The sequence below is a fragment of the Notolepis coatsorum genome (genome assembly GCF_963971535.1).
Source record: "Notolepis coatsorum genome assembly, chromosome: 4".
Lineage (NCBI taxonomy): Eukaryota > Metazoa > Chordata > Actinopteri > Aulopiformes > Paralepididae > Notolepis > Notolepis coatsorum.
This window is the reverse complement of record NC_140168.1, coordinates 148,940,000-148,955,127: the sequence shown is the minus strand read 5'-3', so window position 1 is coordinate 148,955,127 and position 15,128 is coordinate 148,940,000. Positions and strand designations below refer to the sequence as shown.

Genomic DNA, 15,128 nt, shown 5'->3' with positions numbered 1-15,128 from the left:
CCTCCTGTAGTCAGGACACCATCCTTGGACCCAGGCCTCCTGTAGTTAGGACACCATCCTTGGACCCAGGCCTCCTGTAGTTAGGACACCATCCTTGGACCCAGGCCTCCTGTAGTTAGGACACCATCCTTGGACCCAGGCCTCCTGTAGTTAGAACACCATCCTTGGACCCAGGCCTCCTGTAGTTAGGACACCATCCTTGGACCCAGGCTTCCTGTAGTTAGGACACCATCCTTGGACCCAGGCCTCCTGTAGTTAGGACACCATCCTTGGACCCAGGCTTCCTGTAGTTAGGACACCATCCTTGGACCCAGGCCTCCTGTAGTTAGGACACCATCCTTGGACCCATGCCTCCTGTAGTTAGGACACCATCCTTGGACCCAGGCCTCCTGTAGTTAGGACACCATCCTTGGACCCAGGCCTCCTGTAGTTAGGACACCATCCTTGGACCCAGGCCTCCTGTAGTTAGGACACCATCCTTGGACCCAGGCCTCCTGTAGTTAGGACACCATCCTTGGACCCAGGCCTCCTGTAGTTAGGACACCATCCTTGGACCCAGGCCTCCTGTAGTTAGGACACCATCCTTGGACCCAGGCCTCCTGTAGTTAGGACACCATCCTTGGACCCAGGCCTCCTGTAGTCAGGACACCATCCTTGGACCCAGGCCTCCTGTAGTTAGAACACCATCCTTGGACCCAGGCCTCCTGTAGTTAGAACACCATCCTTGGACCCAGGCCTCCTGTAGTTAGGACACCATCCTTGGACCCAGGCTTCCTATAGTTAGGACACCATCCTTGGACCCAGGCCTCCTGTAGTTAGGACACCATCCTTGGACCCAGGCCTCCTGTAGTTAGGACACCATCCTTGGACCCAGGCCTCCTGTAGTCAGGACACCATCCTTGGACCCAGGCCTCCTGTAGTTAGGACACCATCCTTGGACCCAGGCCTCCTGTAGTTAGGACACCATCCTTGGACCCAGGCTTCCTGTAGTTAGAACACCATCCTTGGACCCAGGCTTCCTATAGTTAGGACACCATCCTTGGACCCAGGCCTCCTGTAGTTAGGACACCATCCTTGGACCCAGGCCTCCTGTAGTTAGGACACCATCCTTGGACCCAGGCCTCCTGTAGTTAGGACACCATCCTTGGACCCAGGCTTCCTGTAGTTAGGACACCATCCTTGGACCCAGGCCTCCTGTAGTTAGGACACCATCCTTGGACCCAGGCCTCCTGTAGTTAGGACACCATCCTTGGACCCAGGCTTCCTGTAGTTAGGACACCATCCTTGGACCCATGCTTCCTGTAGTTAGAACACCAGGTGCTACACACCCTGTTGGCTGAATTAGTTATGCTGTTTAAATGTTGTCTGAGAGCTGTATTTCCCATTACAGTCCATAATGCCCTTCATCACACCGGCACATCTGGTTACTTTGGCTCTTTTCGCAGTCTACTTTCGGGGGAAAACACAGACACTGTTCCTATTGACCACCATTGTACTTGTAAAAACGCTTACGTAGAACGCTTGCATTGTTTGAAAGGTTTGTTTCGTTAGTGCACCATGTTAGCAAAACACTGGCCACCATTAAGTGTTCGTACTGTTTGTGAAAAGTAAAGTTTGATCCGTTTTCAGGCCCCAGTCAGTTGCAGGATATTCCCTTGATATTATGCTTATGAATCTTTATGAACGAAAGCTGTTTAATCCTTGTTTATTCCCCGAGTTGTTTCCCCCAGAAAGAGGCGCAATCAGAATAGAGGTATGGTGATCAATATTCCTGATGAATGCTGTTTTTTAACAGAGGACCCGCACCAGCAGTTGGCCATGGAGACCCTGGACGAGCTGGACTGGTGTCTGGAGCAGCTGGAGACCCTGAAGACACGACACTCTGTCAGCGAGATGGCTTCTAACAAGGTAACAAACACCCCTCTGTCAGCGAGATGGCTTCTAACAAGGTACACAACAAACACCACACTCTGTCAGCGAGATGGCTTCTAACAAGGTAACAAACACCCCTCTGTCAGCGAGATGGCTTCTAACAAGGTACACAACAAACACCACACTCTGTCAGCGAGATGGCTTCTAACAAGGTAACAAACACCCCTCTGTCAGCGAGATGGCTTCTAACAAGGTACACAACAAACACCACACTCTGTCAGCGAGATGGCTTCTAACAAGGTACCAAACACCACACTCTGTCAGCGAGATGGCTTCTAACAAGGTACACAACAAACACCACACTCTGTCAGCGAGATGGCTTCTAACAAGGTACACAACAAACACCACTCTGTCAGCGAGATGGCTTCTAACAAGGTACACAACAAACACCACTCTGTCAGCGAGATGGCTCCTAACAAGGTACACAACAAACACCACACTCTGTCAGTGAGATGGCTTCTAACAAGGTACACAACAAACACCACACTCTGTCAGCGAGATGGCTTCTAACAAGGTACACAACAAACACCACTCTGCCAGCGAGATGGCTTCTAACAAGGTACACAACAAACACCACACTGGCAGCGAGATGGCTTCTAACAAGGTACACAACAAACACACTCTGTCAGCAAGATGGCTTCTAACAAGGTACACAACAAACACCACTCTGCCAGCGAGATGGCTTCTAACAAGGTACACAACAAACACACACTCTGTCAGCGAGATGGCTTCTAACAAGGTACACAACAAACACCACTCTCTGTCACCGAGATGGCTTCTAACAAGGTACACAACAAACACCACTCTCTGTCAGTGAGATGGCTTCTAACAAGGTACACAACAAACACCACTCTGTCAGGGAGATGGCTTCTAACAAGGTACACAACAAACACCACTCTGTCAGCGAGATGGCTTCTAACAAGGTACACAACAAACACACACTCTGTCAGCGAGATGGCTTCTAACAAGGTACACAACAAACACCACTCTCTGTCAGCGAGATGGCTTCTAACAAGGTACACAACAAACACCACTCTCTGTCAGCGAGATGGCTTCTAACAAGGTACACAACAAACACCACTCTCTGTCAGTGAGATGGCTTCTAACAAGGTACACAACAAACACCACTCTGTCAGCGAGATGGCTTCTAACAAGGTACACAACAAACACCACTCTGTCAGCGAGATGGCTTCTAACAAGGTACACAACAAACACACTCTGTCAGCGAGATGGCTTCTAACAAGGTACACAACAAACACCACTCTCTGTCAGCGAGATGGCTTCTAACAAGGTACACAACAAACACCACTCTCTGTCAGCAAGATGGCTTCTAACAAGGTACACAACAAACACCACTCTGTCAGCGAGATGGCTTCTAACAAGGTACACAACAAACACCACTCTCTGTCAGTGAGATGGCTTCTAACAAGGTACACAACAAACACCACTCTGTCAGCGAGATGGCTTCTAACAAGGTACACAACAAACACCACTCTGTCAGCGAGATGGCTTCTAACAAGGTACACAACAAACACACACTCTGTCAGCGAGATGGCTTCTAACAAGGTACACAACAAACACCACTCTCTGTCAGCGAGATGGCTTCTAACAAGGTACACAACAAACACCACTCTCTGTCAGCGAGATGGCTTCTAACAAGGTACACAACAAACACCACTCTCTGTCAGTGAGATGGCTTCTAACAAGGTACACAACAAACACCACTCTGTCAGCGAGATGGCTTCTAACAAGGTACACAACAAACACCACTCTCTGTCAGCGAGATGGCTTCTAACAAGGTACACAACAAACACACTCTGTCAGCGAGATGGCTTCTAACAAGGTACACAACAAACACCACTCTCTGTCAGCGAGATGGCTTCTAACAAGGTACACAACAAACACCACTCTCTGTCAGCGAGATGGCTTCTAACAAGGTACACAACAAACACCACTCTGTCAGCGAGATGGCTTCTAACAAGGTACACAACAAACACCACTCTGTCAGCGAGATGGCTTCTAACAAGGTACAAAACAAACACCACACTCTGTCAGTGAGATGGCTTCTAACAAGGTACACAACAAACACCACACTCTGTCAGCGAGATGGCTTCTAACAAGGTACACAACAAACACCACTCTGCCAGCGAGATGGCTTCTAACAAGGTACACAACAAACACCACACTGGCAGCGAGATGGCTTCTAACAAGGTACACAACAAACACACTCTGTCAGCAAGATGGCTTCTAACAAGGTACACAACAAACACCACTCTGCCAGCGAGATGGCTTCTAACAAGGTACACAACAAACACCACTCTGCCAGCGAGATGGCTTCTAACAAGGTACACAACAAACACACACTCTGTCAGCGAGATGGCTTCTAACAAGGTACACAACAAACACCACTCTCTGTCAGCGAGATGGCTTCTAACAAGGTACACAACAAACACCACTCTCTGTCAGTGAGATGGCTTCTAACAAGGTACACAACAAACACCACTCTGTCAGCGAGATGGCTTCTAACAAGGTACACAACAAACACCACTCTGTCAGCGAGATGGCTTCTAACAAGGTACACAACAAACACACACTCTGTCAGCGAGATGGCTTCTAACAAGGTACACAACAAACACCACTCTCTGTCAGCGAGATGGCTTCTAACAAGGTACACAACAAACACCACTCTCTGTCAGCGAGATGGCTTCTAACAAGGTACACAACAAACACCACTCTCTGTCAGTGAGATGGCTTCTAACAAGGTACACAACAAACACCACTGTCAGCGAGATGGCTTCTAACAAGGTACACAACAAACACCACTCTGTCAGCGAGATGGCTTCTAACAAGGTACACAACAAACACACTCTGTCAGCGAGATGGCTTCTAACAAGGTACACAACAAACACCACTCTCTGTCAGCGAGATGGCTTCTAACAAGGTACACAACAAACACCACTCTCTGTCAGCGAGATGGCTTCTAACAAGGTACACAACAAACACCACTCTGTCAGCGAGATGGCTTCTAAAAAGGTACACAACAAACACCACTCTGTCAGCGAGATGGCTTCTAACAAGGTACACAACAAACACCACACTCTGTCAGTGAGATGGCTTCTAACAAGGTACACAACAAACACCACACTCTGTCAGCGAGATGGCTTCTAACAAGGTACACAACAAACACCACTCTGCCAGCGAGATGGCTTCTAACAAGGTACACAACAAACACCACACTGGCAGCGAGATGGCTTCTAACAAGGTACACAACAAACACACTCTGTCAGCAAGATGGCTTCTAACAAGGTACACAACAAACACCACTCTGCCAGCGAGATGGCTTCTAACAAGGTACACAACAAACACACACTCTGTCAGCGAGATGGCTTCTAACAAGGTACACAACAAACACCACTCTCTGTCAGCGAGATGGCTTCTAACAAGGTACACAACAAACACCACTCTCTGTCAGTGAGATGGCTTCTAACAAGGTACACAACAAACACCACTCTGTCAGCAAGATGGCTTCTAACAAGGTACACAACAAACACCACTCTGTCAGCGAGATGGCTTCTAACAAGGTACACAACAAACACACACTCTGTCAGCGAGATGGCTTCTAACAAGGTACACAACAAACACCACTCTCTGTCAGCGAGATGGCTTCTAACAAGGTACACAACAAACACCACTCTCTGTCAGCGAGATGGCTTCTAACAAGGTACACAACAAACACCACTCTCTGTCAGTGAGATGGCTTCTAACAAGGTACACAACAAACACCACTCTGTCAGCGAGATGGCTTCTAACAAGGTACACAACAAACACCACTCTGTCAGCGAGATGGCTTCTAACAAGGTACACAACAAACACACTCTGTCAGCGAGATGGCTTCTAACAAGGTACACAACAAACACCACTCTCTGTCAGCGAGATGGCTTCTAACAAGGTACACAACAAACACCACTCTCTGTCAGCAAGATGGCTTCTAACAAGGTACACAACAAACACCACTCTGTCAGCGAGATGGCTTCTAACAAGGTACACAACAAACACCACACAACAAACACACTGTCAGCGAGATGGCTTCTAACAAGGTACACAACAAACACACACTCTGTCAGCGAGATGGCTTCTAACAAGGTACACAACAAACACCACTCTGCCAGCGAGATGGCTTCTAACAAGGTACACAACAAACACCACACTGGCAGCGAGATGGCTTCTAACAAGGTACACAACAAACACACTCTGTCAGCAAGATGGCTTCTAACAAGGTACACAACAAACACCACTCTGCCAGCGAGATGGCTTCTAACAAGGTACACAACAAACACACACTCTGTCAGCGAGATGGCTTCTAACAAGGTACACAACAAACACCACTCTCTGTCAGCGAGATGGCTTCTAACAAGGTACACAACAAACACCACTCTCTGTCAGTGAGATGGCTTCTAACAAGGTACACAACAAACACCACTCTGTCAGCGAGATGGCTTCTAACAAGGTACACAACAAACACCACTCTGTCAGCGAGATGGCTTCTAACAAGGTACACAACAAACACACACTCTGTCAGCGAGATGGCTTCTAACAAGGTACACAACAAACACCACTCTCTGTCAGCGAGATGGCTTCTAACAAGGTACACAACAAACACCACTCTGTCAGCGAGATGGCTTCTAACAAGGTACACAACAAACACACACTCTGTCAGCGAGATGGCTTCTAACAAGGTACACAACAAACACCACTCTCTGTCAGCGAGATGGCTTCTAACAAGGTACACAACAAACACCACTCTCTGTCAGTGAGATGGCTTCTAACAAGGTACACAACAAACACCACTCTGTCAGCGAGATGGCTTCTAACAAGGTACACAACAAACACCACTCTGTCAGCGAGATGGCTTCTAACAAGGTACACAACAAACACACTCTGTCAGCGAGATGGCTTCTAACAAGGTACACAACAAACACCACTCTCTGTCAGCGAGATGGCTTCTAACAAGGTACACAACAAACACCACTCTCTGTCAGCGAGATGGCTTCTAACAAGGTACACAACAAACACCACTCTGTCAGCGAGATGGCTTCTAACAAGGTACACAACAAACACCACACAACAAACACACTGTCAGCGAGATGGCTTCTAACAAGGTACACAACAAACACACACTCTGTCAGCGAGATGGCTTCTAACAAGGTACACAACAAACACCACTCTGTCAGCGAGATGGCTTCTAACAAGGTACACAACAAACACCACTCTGTCAGCGAGATGGCTTCTAACAAGGTACACAACAAACACCACACTCTGTCAGTGAGATGGCTTCTAACAAGGTACACAACAAACACCACACTCTGTCAGTGAGATGGCTTCTAACAAGGTACACAACAAACACCACTCTGCCAGCGAGATGGCTTCTAACAAGGTACACAACAAACACCACACTGGCAGCGAGATGGCTTCTAACAAGGTACACAACAAACACACTCTGTCAGCAAGATGGCTTCTAACAAGGTACACAACAAACACCACTCTGCCAGCGAGATGGCTTCTAACAAGGTACACAACAAACACACACTCTGTCAGCGAGATGGCTTCTAACAAGGTACACAACAAACACCACTCTCTGTCAGTGAGATGGCTTCTAACAAGGTACACAACAAACACCACTCTGTCAGCGAGATGGCTTCTAACAAGGTACACAACAAACACCACTCTGTCAGCGAGATGGCTTCTAACAAGGTACACAACAAACACACTCTGTCAGCGAGATGGCTTCTAACAAGGTACACAACAAACACCACTCTCTGTCAGCGAGATGGCTTCTAACAAGGTACACAACAAACACCACTCTCTGTCAGCGAGATGGCTTCTAACAAGGTACACAACAAACACCACTCTGTCAGCGAGATGGCTTCTAACAAGGTACACAACAAACACCACACAACAAACACACTGTCAGCGAGATGGCTTCTAACAAGGTACACAACAAACACACACTCTGTCAGCGAGATGGCTTCTAACAAGGTACACAACAAACACCACTCTGTCAGCGAGATGGCTTCTAACAAGGTACACAACAAACACCACTCTGTCAGCGAGATGGCTTCTAACAAGGTACACAACAAACACCACACTCTGTCAGTGAGATGGCTTCTAACAAGGTACACAACAAACACCACACTCTGTCAGTGAGATGGCTTCTAACAAGGTACACAACAAACACCACTCTGCCAGCGAGATGGCTTCTAACAAGGTACACAACAAACACCACACTGGCAGCGAGATGGCTTCTAACAAGGTACACAACAAACACACTCTGTCAGCAAGATGGCTTCTAACAAGGTACACAACAAACACCACTCTGCCAGCGAGATGGCTTCTAACAAGGTACACAACAAACACACACTCTGTCAGCGAGATGGCTTCTAACAAGGTACACAACAAACACCACTCTCTGTCAGCGAGATGGCTTCTAACAAGGTACACAACAAACACCACTCTCTGTCAGTGAGATGGCTTCTAACAAGGTACACAACAAACACCACTCTGTCAGCGAGATGGCTTCTAACAAGGTACACAACAAACACCACTCTGTCAGCGAGATGGCTTCTAACAAGGTACACAACAAACACACTCTGTCAGCGAGATGGCTTCTAACAAGGTACACAACAAACACCACTCTCTGTCAGCGAGATGGCTTCTAACAAGGTACACAACAAACACCACTCTCTGTCAGCGAGATGGCTTCTAACAAGGTACACAACAAACACCACTCTGTCAGCGAGATGGCTTCTAACAAGGTACACAACAAACACCACACAACAAACACACTGTCAGCGAGATGGCTTCTAACAAGGTACACAACAAACACACACTCTGTCAGCGAGATGGCTTCTAACAAGGTACACAACAAACACCACTCTGTCAGCGAGATGGCTTCTAACAAGGTACACAACAAACACCACTCTGTCAGCGAGATGGCTTCTAACAAGGTACACAACAAACACCACACTCTGTCAGTGAGATGGCTTCTAACAAGGTACACAACAAACACCACACTCTGTCAGTGAGATGGCTTCTAACAAGGTACACAACAAACACCACTCTGCCAGCGAGATGGCTTCTAACAAGGTACACAACAAACACCACACTGGCAGCGAGATGGCTTCTAACAAGGTACACAACAAACACACTCTGTCAGCAAGATGGCTTCTAACAAGGTACACAACAAACACCACTCTGCCAGCGAGATGGCTTCTAACAAGGTACACAACAAACACACACTCTGTCAGCGAGATGGCTTCTAACAAGGTACACAACAAACACCACTCTCTGTCAGTGAGATGGCTTCTAACAAGGTACACAACAAACACCACTCTGTCAGCGAGATGGCTTCTAACAAGGTACACAACAAACACCACTCTGTCAGCGAGATGGCTTCTAACAAGGTACACAACAAACACACTCTGTCAGCGAGATGGCTTCTAACAAGGTACACAACAAACACCACTCTCTGTCAGCGAGATGGCTTCTAACAAGGTACACAACAAACACCACTCTCTGTCAGCGAGATGGCTTCTAACAAGGTACACAACAAACACCACTCTGTCAGCGAGATGGCTTCTAACAAGGTACACAACAAACACCACACAACAAACACACTGTCAGCGAGATGGCTTCTAACAAGGTACACAACAAACACACACTCTGTCAGCGAGATGGCTTCTAACAAGGTACACAACAAACACCACTCTGTCAGCGAGATGGCTTCTAACAAGGTACACAACAAACACCACTCTGTCAGCGAGATGGCTTCTAACAAGGTACACAACAAACACCACACTCTGTCAGTGAGATGGCTTCTAACAAGGTACACAACAAACACCACACTCTGTCAGTGAGATGGCTTCTAACAAGGTACACAACAAACACCACTCTGCCAGCGAGATGGCTTCTAACAAGGTACACAACAAACACCACACTGGCAGCGAGATGGCTTCTAACAAGGTACACAACAAACACACTCTGTCAGCAAGATGGCTTCTAACAAGGTACACAACAAACACCACTCTGCCAGCGAGATGGCTTCTAACAAGGTACACAACAAACACACACTCTGTCAGCGAGATGGCTTCTAACAAGGTACACAACAAACACCACTCTCTGTCAGCGAGATGGCTTCTAACAAGGTACACAACAAACACCACTCTCTGTCAGTGAGATGGCTTCTAACAAGGTACACAACAAACACCACTCTGTCAGCGAGATGGCTTCTAACAAGGTACACAACAAACACCACTCTGTCAGCGAGATGGCTTCTAACAAGGTACACAACAAACACACACTCTGTCAGCGAGATGGCTTCTAACAAGGTACACAACAAACACCACTCTCTGTCAGCGAGATGGCTTCTAACAAGGTACACAACAAACACCACTCTGTCAGCGAGATGGCTTCTAACAAGGTACACAACAAACACCACACAACAAACACACTGTCAGCGAGATGGCTTCTAACAAGGTACACAACAAACACACACTCTGTCAGCGAGATGGCTTCTAACAAGGTACACAACAAACACCACTCTGTCAGCGAGATGGCTTCTAACAAGGTACACAACAAACACCACTCTGTCAGCGAGATGGCTTCTAACAAGGTACACAACAAACACCACACTCTGTCAGTGAGATGGCTTCTAACAAGGTACACAACAAACACCACACTCTGTCAGTGAGATGGCTTCTAACAAGGTACACAACAAACACCACTCTGCCAGCGAGATGGCTTCTAACAAGGTACACAACAAACACCACACTGGCAGCGAGATGGCTTCTAACAAGGTACACAACAAACACACTCTGTCAGCAAGATGGCTTCTAACAAGGTACACAACAAACACCACTCTGCCAGCGAGATGGCTTCTAACAAGGTACACAACAAACACACACTCTGTCAGCGAGATGGCTTCTAACAAGGTACACAACAAACACCACTCTCTGTCAGCGAGATGGCTTCTAACAAGGTACACAACAAACACCACTCTCTGTCAGTGAGATGGCTTCTAACAAGGTACACAACAAACACCACTCTGTCAGCGAGATGGCTTCTAACAAGGTACACAACAAACACCACTCTGTCAGCGAGATGGCTTCTAACAAGGTACACAACAAACACACTCTGTCAGCGAGATGGCTTCTAACAAGGTACACAACAAACACCACTCTCTGTCAGCGAGATGGCTTCTAACAAGGTACACAACAAACACCACTCTCTGTCAGCGAGATGGCTTCTAACAAGGTACACAACAAACACCACTCTGTCAGCGAGATGGCTTCTAACAAGGTACACAACAAACACCACACAACAAACACACTGTCAGCGAGATGGCTTCTAACAAGGTACACAACAAACACACACTCTGTCAGCGAGATGGCTTCTAACAAGGTACACAACAAACACCACTCTGTCAGCGAGATGGCTTCTAACAAGGTACACAACAAACACCACTCTGTCAGCGAGATGGCTTCTAACAAGGTACACAACAAACACCACACTCTGTCAGTGAGATGGCTTCTAACAAGGTACACAACAAACACCACACTCTGTCAGTGAGATGGCTTCTAACAAGGTACACAACAAACACCACTCTGCCAGCGAGATGGCTTCTAACAAGGTACACAACAAACACCACACTGGCAGCGAGATGGCTTCTAACAAGGTACACAACAAACACACTCTGTCAGCAAGATGGCTTCTAACAAGGTACACAACAAACACCACTCTGCCAGCGAGATGGCTTCTAACAAGGTACACAACAAACACACACTCTGTCAGCGAGATGGCTTCTAACAAGGTACACAACAAACACCACTCTCTGTCAGTGAGATGGCTTCTAACAAGGTACACAACAAACACCACTCTGTCAGCGAGATGGCTTCTAACAAGGTACACAACAAACACCACTCTGTCAGCGAGATGGCTTCTAACAAGGTACACAACAAACACACTCTGTCAGCGAGATGGCTTCTAACAAGGTACACAACAAACACCACTCTCTGTCAGCGAGATGGCTTCTAACAAGGTACACAACAAACACCACTCTCTGTCAGCGAGATGGCTTCTAACAAGGTACACAACAAACACCACTCTGTCAGCGAGATGGCTTCTAACAAGGTACACAACAAACACCACACAACAAACACACTGTCAGCGAGATGGCTTCTAACAAGGTACACAACAAACACACACTCTGTCAGCGAGATGGCTTCTAACAAGGTACACAACAAACACCACTCTGTCAGCGAGATGGCTTCTAACAAGGTACACAACAAACACCACTCTGTCAGCGAGATGGCTTCTAACAAGGTACACAACAAACACCACACTCTGTCAGTGAGATGGCTTCTAACAAGGTACACAACAAACACCACACTCTGTCAGTGAGATGGCTTCTAACAAGGTACACAACAAACACCACTCTGCCAGCGAGATGGCTTCTAACAAGGTACACAACAAACACCACACTGGCAGCGAGATGGCTTCTAACAAGGTACACAACAAACACACTCTGTCAGCAAGATGGCTTCTAACAAGGTACACAACAAACACCACTCTGCCAGCGAGATGGCTTCTAACAAGGTACACAACAAACACACACTCTGTCAGCGAGATGGCTTCTAACAAGGTACACAACAAACACCACTCTCTGTCAGCGAGATGGCTTCTAACAAGGTACACAACAAACACCACTCTCTGTCAGTGAGATGGCTTCTAACAAGGTACACAACAAACACCACTCTGTCAGCGAGATGGCTTCTAACAAGGTACACAACAAACACCACTCTGTCAGCGAGATGGCTTCTAACAAGGTACACAACAAACACACACTCTGTCAGCGAGATGGCTTCTAACAAGGTACACAACAAACACCACTCTCTGTCAGCGAGATGGCTTCTAACAAGGTACACAACAAACACCACTCTGTCAGCGAGATGGCTTCTAACAAGGTACACAACAAACACCACTCTCTGTCAGCGAGATGGCTTCTAACAAGGTACACAACAAACACCACTCTCTGTCAGTGAGATGGCTTCTAACAAGGTACACAACAAACACCACTCTGTCAGCGAGATGGCTTCTAACAAGGTACACAACAAACACCACTCTGTCAGCGAGATGGCTTCTAACAAGGTACACAACAAACACACACTCTGTCAGCGAGATGGCTTCTAACAAGGTACACAACAAACACCACTCTCTGTCAGCGAGATGGCTTCTAACAAGGTACACAACAAACACCACTCTCTGTCAGCGAGATGGCTTCTAACAAGGTACACAACAAACACCACTCTGTCAGCGAGATGGCTTCTAACAAGGTACACAACAAACACCACACAACAAACACACACTGTCAGCGAGATGGCTTCTAACAAGGTACACAACAAACACCACACAACAAACACACTGTCAGCGAGATGGCTTCTAACAAGGTACACAACAAACACCACACAACAAACACCACACTGTCAGCGAGATGGCTTCTAACAAGGTACACAACAAACACCACACTGGCGGCGAGATGGCTTCTAACAAGGTACACAACAAACACCACACTGTCAGCGAGATGGCTTCTAACAAGGTACACAACAAACACACACACTGTCAGCGAGATGGCTTCCAACAACGTACACAACAAACACCACACAACAAACACACACCACACCACACCATACCACACCACACAACACGACTGCCTCTCCCTGAACGTCAGCAAAACAAAAGAGATGATTGTGGACTTCAGGAGGTCGGGGGTCAAGGACTACAGCCCCCTCAGCATCGACGGGGCACCAGTTGAGAGAGTGAACAGTTTCAAGTACCTCGGAGCCCACATATCCGAGGACTTGACATGGACCACACACATTGACAGTGTTGTGAAGAAGGCACGACAACGCCTCTACTTCCTCAGGCGCCTAAGGAAGTTCCAAGTCAGTCAGAAGATCCTTAGGAACTTCTACTCATGTACAATAGAGAGCATCCTGACCGGCAACATCACCTCCTGGTTTGGGAATAGCACTGCACAAGACCGTAGCAGACTACAAAGAGTGACACGTTCAGCCGAACGCACAATTAGAGGGGGGCTTCCCACCCTCCAGAACATTTACAACAAGCGGTGCAAGGGGAAGGCTAAGAGAATTATTAAGGACTCGAGCCACCCGAACAACTGCCTCTTTGAACTGCTGCCGTCAGGCAAGCGATACCGGAGTCTTATGGCGAGCACAGAAAGACTCAGAAGGAGCTTCTATCCCCAGGCCATCAGGCTGCTAAACGAACAATAATCGCTAAACGAACAATAATCACTATGCAACAACCATCAAATGCACACAGCACACACACCCACACGCACACACTCACTCAAACAAACAACACACTGCAGCACCCACTCTCCACACTTTAGATCACACAAACACACTTACACTTTATATTTATTGATAAAGGATTTGCACTACAACTCGTACACCTACTGTGAATTGTACCTAAACTGCACCTCGTCCATTTATGCCTTGCACTATATAGTATTGTATATTAGTACACTGCACAGTATTGTATATTGTATGGTAACTACGTCTACGAACATTGTACATATGTCTAAACTGAACACTGTGACCTCTTTTTTTACTTCTAATTTTTACTATGTTTTTATTTCATACTTATCTTGTCATGCACAGTCTCTGGAGCGCAACAGTAAGAAGCATTTTGTACAAAAGTATTCTGTACTTCTGTATGACAACTATTAAAGAAACTTGAAACTTGAACTTGAAACACAACACGACACAACATAACACAGCATGTCACGGTACAACTGTCTCTACCAACAAAAATAACCATGTAGTTTAACAATGAACACAGATCAGCCACCAGGACACGGCTTCCCTCTGCCGTCTCCCCGAGTCATGATGGTGTGATTCTCATCCTGCAGGTCTCCATGTTATTTATTTATTGTTTACCCAGGAACAGTGCACATTAATCAACATCTTCAGTTTCCACATCAATGTAAATGTGCCAGAATTAGCTAATCAGAATCTGTAGTCCCTGCCTACCATACATGTCTTCATGGTGTGGGAGGAAACCAGAGTACCTGGAGGAAACCCATGCGAACACGGGGAGAACATGTAAACTCCACACAG

At 46.9% G+C, this 15,128-nt stretch overlaps 1 protein-coding gene across 1 annotated transcript in view; it reads left to right on the top strand.

Annotated features, from left to right (window-relative positions):
• Positions 1 to 15,128, top strand: part of LOC311226729 (3',5'-cyclic-AMP phosphodiesterase 4D-like) — a gene marked incomplete at its 3' end in the record, with an annotated part of 83,561 nt that overhangs the window by 4,422 nt on the left and 64,011 nt on the right. Inside the window, 1 exon segment of the mRNA XM_084312139.1 lies at positions 1,796 to 1,908. Within this exon segment, the coding sequence (XP_084168265.1) occupies positions 1,796 to 1,908 (113 nt within the window).